Source organism: Chiloscyllium plagiosum, unplaced genomic scaffold, assembly GCF_037043375.1.
Source record: "Chiloscyllium plagiosum isolate Xiang-an unplaced genomic scaffold, Cpla_swu_hap1 HiC_scaffold_33, whole genome shotgun sequence".
In the NCBI taxonomy this organism is placed as follows: Eukaryota; Metazoa; Chordata; class Chondrichthyes; order Orectolobiformes; family Hemiscylliidae; genus Chiloscyllium; species Chiloscyllium plagiosum.
In genome coordinates, this window is record NW_028270171.1 from 6,991,594 (window position 1) to 7,000,496 (window position 8,903).

The following is an 8,903-nucleotide window of genomic DNA, read 5'->3' on the forward strand; positions in this document are numbered from 1 at the left end:
GAAACCAGCTTTATCCATCTAAACAGTCTGGCATTTTTGTCCTTAAATTTTTCCATAAATGTCAGTGGGATATAATCAGTGAATACGATTGACTCAGATGCATTGCTGGTACTATAGACACTGAAATATTGTAATGCCAACACCAAGCTTAAAGTCTCTTGCTCCACTGTTGAATATTTCTGTTGATGAATGTCCAACTTGCTGGAAAAATACCTACTGGGTCTTTCTATTGCCTCGTCATCTTCCTGCAGGAGCATCGCACCGATACCCACATCATTGACATCAATAACCACTTTGAAAAGCTTTGTGTAATCCGCTGTGGCTAATACTGGGGCAGTGGTTAACACAGTGTTTAGGCTGTCAGTCCGCTGTCCACTGAAATTTCTTGCTCTTTTTTTAACAATTCAGCTTGTGGAGCAGCCACACTGCTAAAATTCAGCACAAACTTTCGGTAAAATCCACTCAACCCCAGGAACGGTAGTACAGCTTTTTTCGTCAACGGTGTGGGAAATTCCCCAACTACTTTTGTTTTCACATCCCATGGGGCCATTTGACCATGTCCAATAACATGGCCCAGGAAGGTGACTTGGACTTTGGCAAATTCACTTTTAGCCTGGTTTACCACCTTCCGAAGTCAACCGACCAAGTCCGATAAATGTTCCTTCCAGAAGTGACTGAAAATCACCAGGTCATCAATATACACCACACAGTTGGTTCATCTGGCAATGACCTTATTAGTCAGTCTCTGAAATGTGGCTGGAACATTTTTCATACTAAATGGCATGACTTTGAACTGATATTGTCCATCTGGCGTTACAAAAGCCAAAATTGTCTTTGCTCTCTCTGACAGAGGTACTTGCAGGTAGCCTCTGAGCAAGTCCTACTTAGAAATGTAAGTTGCTTGCTCCACTTTTTTGACACAGTCCTCCAACGGTGGATATGCGTCAATCTCTGTAACAGCGTTGATTTTGTGATAGTCCACACATAACCATTGGGTATTATCTGGCTTTGTCACCATGACTATGGGTGAGCTGCAGTCACTCTAACTCACTTTGATTATGCCATCTTGGAGCATGCGCCCTAGCTCCCTCTGAACCTGTGCCAACTTTAGATTGTTATGCCCATAAGGATGTTGCTTAATCAGAACAACATCTCCTATATCTACATCATGCACAGTTAGGTTAGGACTTCCCAACAGAAAGCCTCACTCTTCCTCACATTGAGTCCTGTCTGTTAGTGTTTACTCATTCATTTTTACAATGTCTTGTTGCAAACTTTCAGCTCCCAGCCACACCACTTACTTTATCACCCAGAAACGTGGACATACATCTCTCTATTCCCCTTCATCTAGATCGATCTATAAATGTGAAACTGAAGCCCATGCAAAGATTGCTGGGAGGGAGAGACAAATTTTGTCAAAGTTAGCAGCCACACTCCCTGCCTCCTTCTCCCTTCCCCAATCCCAACCACATCCAAAAGGTATCTTTCTATTCCATGTACACACATTTCATCCCCCCACTCCCCGCCTCCATTATCTCATCAGCAATGGAATTTATTTTTGTTGCTTTGATTTTCCGCAAACTGATAGCATCAGTTGTCCAGAATCAGAGCTCCCCAATTCATCTCAGTGTTTGACAAGTTTGTCAAAGGATATTTCTCCCTGTACACAGTGTTAAATACAATGACACCTGAAGAATTGGTTCACCTCGGCTAAGGGTCACTGATATTGATCACAGCAGTTGAAGGATATTAATCTGTACTAGATCCACTACACAATCTATAAACCAATCATGTTGTGGAGAGGGACAGTAGAGTGGTGGGATGCTTCTATTCGATGAATGTTATTTCTATTGTTGTGGTGTTTCATGTGGATCTTGATCCTGACAAGCTCAGGATCTCTACTATCCATCCTTTCCCCTTCTATAATGGAGACATCTATTTTATTTGAGGTAAGATATTAAAAATATGAACACATGCATTATTTCAGGATAGCAGTTCATTCTCTCGGCTTTTCCAAATGCTAGAAAGGAATCATCCTTGGACAGTAGAGTACAGGAAATTGTTTAACAATAAATGTAAACCTGCATTTACATCGAAACCCACAGATTTCATTCTCATTGATATGGTATTGGGGAAACGGAGAGGTATTTAATAGTTGACAGCTTCAGCTATTTGTCTGCAATGATTAAAAACCCCATGAGACTGCTGTTGTATGTTGCTGCAATTTTCATTAAGGTGACACTTGGCAGGATGATTAACCAAAGTCTAAAGGAGGACAAGAAATTTCAGAAGAATGTTGAAACAGGCTCTTATGGTGCAGTGGTAGTGTCCCTTCCCTGGTACAAGGCCTACCTGCTCCACATATGTAACAACATCTGAACAGGGTGATTAAGAAAAAATAGTTCAAAACAAGTTAAAGGTCTCACATGTCATGCAACTAAGAACCATAGATATGAATGCAATCATTGGAATTTTTTTTTAAAAAAGGTGTTTTGTCATTCACAGATTTTAATTTCCAAATTCAATGAGAGTTCACAATTTAGTAACATACATTGTGAAACTGCAAATATGCAATTATTCCAGAACCCCACTCAGCTCAGGGTGAGCCTGTCAAACAGGTACTCTCCCAGGCCATTCTCAGGGGCTCCCAGTCTCTTCAGGTTGGTGATGTGATCTCCCAGCTTCTTGATCATCTTCACTTGCTCATCCAAGTAGTGCCTCTCCAGGAAGTCACACAGCTGAGAAGAACAAAGGGGAACCAATTATGTCAAGATCAAATACACCTTTTTCTCCCTCAAGAATTAAATTCCAATTAATACAGGGAGCAGGCAATTAAGTGATGTCACAGATTGCTGAAAAGCCTCCAGAAAGTGCTCAGATTTTGGCAACACCAGTATGTCAGTCCACCCCTGCACAACACCCTCTGCGATGGAGGGAGAGATTGAGGCTAAAGAGCCAAGTGTCTTATCCATTTAAAAAGAAGCTAGAAGCACAGAAACACCAAGAACTCACATGAGGGTCCGTGTGGCCAGAGGAGAGTTTGTGCAGATCCAGCAGACTCTGGTTCACATCCTTCTCCATCTGCAGAGCTCTCTGCATTGCCTCCAGACCATTGCCCCACTCATCCTGCTCTGGCTTCTGGGAGGAGAGAGAAAGGATAAGGGCTTCACATTCTACAGTTGCATTTGAGACACTAAATTTAGAGAACCGTGGTATCAGAGAGTTACTGTAATAAACCATAGATACAGATCTGAAGCATTTTAATTCTCAGAATGACTATCTACAATAAACACCAAACCCAACCTGGACATCCTGCAGGAGGACCCTGCCTCCACGTTTATTCTGGAATGCCATCAGTTTCTCAGCGTGTTCCCGTTCCTCATGGGACTGCTCCTTGAAGAACTCAGCAAAGTGACGCAGGGCAACATCATCCCGGTCAAAGTAAGAGGACTGGGGGAAGATGGATGGAGAAAGAAAAGACCAAGTTAGGACAGACCCATATCTGGCTCAAATTCAAGAGGGGCAAACATCTCGTTGCTCATTTTGTACCTGCCTGCAAAATTAGAGATATTTCACAGTTAGACAGTACTGGCCTAGCAGCATCTTTAAGCAAGAAAGTTTGAACATATTGGAAAGGCCATCCCTGTGAGTGCCTGATCAGGTTAGGAAATGGTATAGGTTAGAAATCCAGAGACAGCAATAATGTTTGCTGTAACCTATTCAGCATACAATCCCATTCCAGAGAACTCTTCCCTCATTATCAGGGTCACATCAAAAAGGAGAGTGAAGAATCTGTTAAACCGTAGTTTAACAAATGGAATTACTGTTTCCTTAAAAAAAAACACAAACAAACAGTCTCAGCATTTACATTTGATTTCCCCCCATCCTAACAAGGTGTAAGCCATCTAATTACATTCTCTTTTACCATTAAGACTAGGAAGTTGACTACATGTATTCATTCAGATCATCTGTGTTCTCCACTGGAATGAGTAGAAGTTTCAGATTTAAGCATTTCTGAACAAAGCATAATAGTTGCAGAGTAGGGGTAAGACTGTTCTCAGTTATTTTCAATACATTTACTCAAGGGAGGGGGACAGAGCTACACCCTAAACTACAGGTCACTGACCAAGCAACTACCTGCTGCAATGGAATAATAATCACTTAAAAATAGGACCTAAAAGATACAAGCCTCACCATGGAGAGATAAACATAGGAGGAATAGAGCTCCAGGTTGATCTGCTTGTTAACAGCATCTTCACAGTCCTTGTGGTAGTTCTGACACACTTGGGAGGCCATCTTCACTATTCCTGCTCACTATCACCTGGACAACTCCAGAACTGAGCCACTCGCTCACAAGCTCTTGTATTTATCCTCCTGGGACATCCCACACCTAACCAGGGAATGACTCACCAATGATGATTGACAATCATAACAGTCAATCAGGAATCATCCATAAATCCAGACACCAATGAAGGGCATGGGGTGGAGTCAGATACCCAGAGCCAATCAGAGGTTTGAAATGGCAGCATGGTGGCTCAGTAGTTCATACTGCGGTCTCACAGTGCAAGGGACCCGGGTTCAATTCCAGCCTGGGGCGACAGTCTGTGTGGGTTTCCTCTGGGTGCACCAGTTTCCTCCCACAGGCACAAAGATGTGCAAATCAGGTGAATTGGCCATGCTAAATTGCCAATAGTGTTAGATGTATTAGTTAGAGGGAAATGGGTTATTCTGCAGAGGGTCAGTGTGGTCTTGTTGGGCCAAAGGGCCTGTTTCCACACTGTAGGGAATCTAATCTAATCTAACCTGTGATTGCACTTAATTACAGAAGGAAGCCTAAAGGTGACCGTAGGCCTACAGCAGTGTGTGGACTTAGAGCTTGCTTCTGAGATGGTGTCAAGTCACTCAGTCCAAGGGCAATTAGGGATGGTCAGCACTGGTTGGCATCAACAGCAACAGCTCCATTCCATGGATTGATTAAAAAGTCATACTCATTCCAGGGCCATAATATGAATACAGAATACAATCCTCCAGATGTGTGTACTCTGAACTTTATACGAATGTGACACAACCTGTACATTCCAGTCGCCTCTCCCCACCAGATGAAGACTAAAATGATGTAAGCCTTTGAAATTCAGTTTTGTTACTGACCGTGCTGTTTTAGTAGTTTCTGCATGTGGTCTCCTAACTTTCTGCTTCTCTTCAGTTCTTGGCTCTTCGTTATATTGAAATAAATCTGATTTCTCTAGGTCCAAAGTGCACTCTTCCTCATATCGAACTGTTGGCTAGTCTTGTCCGCTCATTATATCAGTGTTCCCCACAATATTCTGCCTGTTTATGGTGCCATCGAACTGAATGTAATCAGGAAGCGTGATATAGCTCTCTATTCTTTCAACAGTGTTGCCTGGAAACATATTGAAGTCTGAGAGGCCTGTGGGGAAGACACAGGAACATCAAAACCAAGATAAAAGGGAGGAGGGCATTCAGCCCCTTGAGCCTACTCTGCCATTTTAAATGATCATGGTGGATCCCATCAAACCCAATACACCCTGTTCTTGCTTCCTCGCATATTAGTCAATCCCTTTTGCCCCAAATGCACGATCTAACTCCTCGGAGTCAACATTCTGACCTTGACTGTATTCCGTGGTTGCAGGTCCCACAGGCTCACCACTCTCTGGGTGATGAAATGTATCAGCACGTCCACGACACCAAGTTGCAGATAAATTGCCGATCGAGGGGGAGATTCCGATCTGTTTCAGAGAGTCTGCAGTCAGTGTGCATTGGTTTGCTACTTGGGGTGTTAAGTATTTTGACTAATTAACATTGATAATGTATTCCTGCATTTACTGGAGATTCATGAAGGTTAAAAGCAGCAAGGAATCAGATGTCAACCTGGTCAGAGACTTTTCCCAGTTAGTGTCTGCAAAAGAATTAGAACTTTTGGCAATCCAGGAAGGTTTGTGACAATCTTCTGTAGAAACACCTGAATTACACACTGTCCCCTAGGCCCTTGCAGAGGGGAGACTGAAACAGCTTTGTCCCAGATACTGAAAGCAGTAACCAGTCCCTTCCTGATATTTCACTGCTTCATGACATTACAGCTGAGTGACACAGTCCCTGTACAACAGGAATTGAGAGATTACATTTGTAGGGGAAAGAGAAAACACAGATGGGTTCGGAAGGGTCACAACTTGAAATGCTTATTGAGTTTCTCTCTCCATAGATGCTGCCAGACCTGTTGAGTTTCTCCAGTAATCTGTTTTGCTTCAGATTGCCAGCATCTGCAATTCTTTATTTAAAGAGACTCACACTATATGGATAACTGAGCAAAATATCCGAAAGGGTCTCAATAAAGATCATGGTATCAAGCTAATGGCATTATCACTAGGCTATTAATGCAGAAACCCAGGCATGAATTCAACGACAGCAGCATGTGATTTTAATTTACTTAAAGTCTCAATTTAGTCTAACAACAAACAAAACCACTATCAGAAAAAATACCCCACATTATTCTCAATGCCTTTGGTGAAGGAAAAGTATCCATTTTGATCAGTAGAACAAGGAGGTTACTTGTGGGCAAAATAGACAGAAGGCTTCACTACATAGAACATAGAACATAGAACAATACAGCGCAGTACAGGCCCTTTGGCCCTCGATGTTGCGCCGATCCAAGCCCACCTAACCTATACTAACCCACTATCCTCCATATACCTATCCAATGCCCGCTTAAATGCCCATAAAGAGGGAGAGTCCACCACTGCTGCTGGCAGGGCATTCCATGAACTTACGACTCGCTGAGTGAAGAACCTACCCCTAACTTCAGTCCTATATCTACCCCCCCTTAATTTAAAGCTATGCCCCCTTGTAATACCCGACTCCATACGCGGGAAAAGGTTCACACTGTCAACCCTATCTAACCCCCTAATCATCTTGTACACCTCAATCAAGTCACCCCTAAACCTTCTTTTCTCTAATGAAAACAGCCCCAAGTGTCTCAGTCTATCCTCATACGATCTTCCTTCCATACCAGGCAACATCCTGGTAAACCTCCTCTGCACCCGTTCCAGTGCCTCCACATCCTTCCTATAGTATGGCGACCAAAACTGCACACAATATTCCAGATGCGGCCGCACCAGAGTTTTATACAACTGCATCATGACCTCAGGACTCCGGAACTCAATTCCTCTACCAATAAAAGCCAGTACGCCATATGCCTTCCTCACCGCACTATTTACCTGGGTGGCAACTTTCAGAGATCTGTGTACATGGACACCAAGATCCCTCTGCTCATCCACACTACCAAGTATCCGACCATTAGCCCAGTACCCCATCTTTTTGTTATTCTTCCCAAAGTGAATCACCTCACATTTAGCTACATTGAATTCCATTTGCCACCTTTCTGCCCAGCTCTGCAGCTTCTCTATATCCTGCTGTATCCTGCCACATCCTTCCTCACTGTCAACAACTCCTCCGACTTTCGTATCATCCGCAAACTTGCTCACCCAACCTTCTAACCCCTCTTCCAGGTCATTTATAAAAATGACAAACAGCAATGGTCCCAAAACAGATCCTTGCGGAACACCGCTAGTGACGGCACTCCATGAAGAAACTTTGCCATCAACTACTACCCTCTGTCTTCTTCCATCCAGCCAATTCCTAATCCAAACCTCCAACTCACCCTCAATGCCATATCTCCGTGGTGGGCTCCCCTTTTTTTTTTTTTCTCTCTCTTCACAGAAAGAGCGGGAGCACCAGGGGGAAGTGACGACGACCAGAGGGGCAGCCGGGAAGGAAAGCGGTGAGTATTTATACTCACCCTTCGAAGCCGTCGGTCATTTCCAGTGCGAGCAGCAGCGAAGGTAAGACCGTTTGGTTTTAAAAGTGCTTACCGGTAGCGGGCAGCGGTGTTTTTTTTCTCTCTCTTCACAGAAAGAGCGGGAGCACCAGGGGGAAGTGACGACGACCAGAGGGGCAGCCGAGACGCGGAAGCAGTTAGTGTAAGCTTACCTGGGTAGGTTTTTTCCCCCTTTAAAAGCGCGAAGGAGAGGAACCCGAGGCACTACACGGGTAGTGCCTCCCACCCGCCCTCCTCCTCTAACCTAATAATAACACCTGTTGTGGTAAGTAGGTAAGTGCTGAATTTTGCTTGTTGTATTCTTTAGACCCAGTTTTTTTTAAAATAAAAGTTAGCTTTAGAGGGATGGCAGTGAAGGCAGTGCAATGTTCCTCCTGCAACATGTATGAGGTGAGGGATGCCATCGACGTCCCTGCCGATTACACTTGCAGGAAGTGCACCCATCTCCAGCTCCTCCAAGACCGTGTTAGGGAACTGGAGCTGGAGTTGGATGAACTTCGGATCATTCGGGAGGCAGAGGGGGTCATAGATCAGAGTTATAGGGAAGTAGTAACTCCAAAGATGGCAGATAGATGGGTGACAGTGAGGGGGACTGGGAGGAAGCAGCCAGTGCAGGGTCCCCCTGCGACCATTCCCCTCAAGAACAAGTATACCGTTTTGGATACTTGTGGGGGGGATGACTTACCAGGGGTAAGTAACGGGGCTCAGGTCTCTGGCACGGAGCCTGTCCCCGTTACTCAGAAGGGAAGGGTGAAGAAGAGCAGAGCAGTAGTAATTGGGGACTCGATAGTTAGGGGCACAGATAGGCGGTTTTGTGGGAACGAGAGAGACTCACGATTGGTATGTTGCCTCCCAGGTGCAAGGGTACGTGATGTCTCTGATCGTGTTTTCCGGGTCCTGGAGGGGGAGGGGGAGCAGCCCGAAGTCGTGGTCCATATTGGCACCAACGACATAGGTAGGAGGAGTGCCGAGGATGTTAGACAGACTTTCAGGGAGCTAGGTTGGAAGCTCAGAGTTAGAACGAACAGAGTTGTTGTCTCTGGTTTGTTAC

At 44.5% G+C, this 8,903-nt stretch overlaps 1 protein-coding gene across 1 annotated transcript; it reads right to left on the reverse strand.

Moving 5' to 3' along the window:
- Positions 1 to 2,591: 2,591 nt before the first annotated feature.
- Positions 2,592 to 4,296, reverse strand: LOC148141192 (ferritin heavy chain, oocyte isoform-like). The gene is made up of 4 exons (XM_087978077.1): positions 4,195 to 4,296; positions 3,304 to 3,450; positions 3,013 to 3,138; positions 2,592 to 2,738 (listed from the first exon to the last, which is right to left on the reverse strand). The coding sequence occupies exons 1-4, from the start codon at positions 4,294 to 4,296 to the stop codon at positions 2,592 to 2,594; spliced, it is 522 nt and encodes a 173-aa protein (XP_087834203.1).
- Between the last annotated feature and the right edge of the window lie 4,607 nt (positions 4,297 to 8,903).

What these genes read in the sequence shown, in the direction of transcription:
- LOC148141192 (XM_087978077.1), bottom strand. Translation starts at nt 4,296, where the DNA reads ATGGCCTCCCAAGTGTGTCAGAACTACCACAAGGACTGTGAAGATGCT. An exon ending in CCTATGTTTATCTCTCCATG is followed by an intron (nt 3,451 to 4,194) that starts GTGAGGCTTGTA and finishes ATCTTCCCCCAG; the next exon opens with TCCTCTTACTTTGACCGGGA. An exon ending in CTGGCCACACGGACCCTCAT is followed by an intron (nt 2,739 to 3,012) that starts GTGAGTTCTTGG and finishes TGTTCTTCTCAG; the next exon opens with CTGTGTGACTTCCTGGAGAG.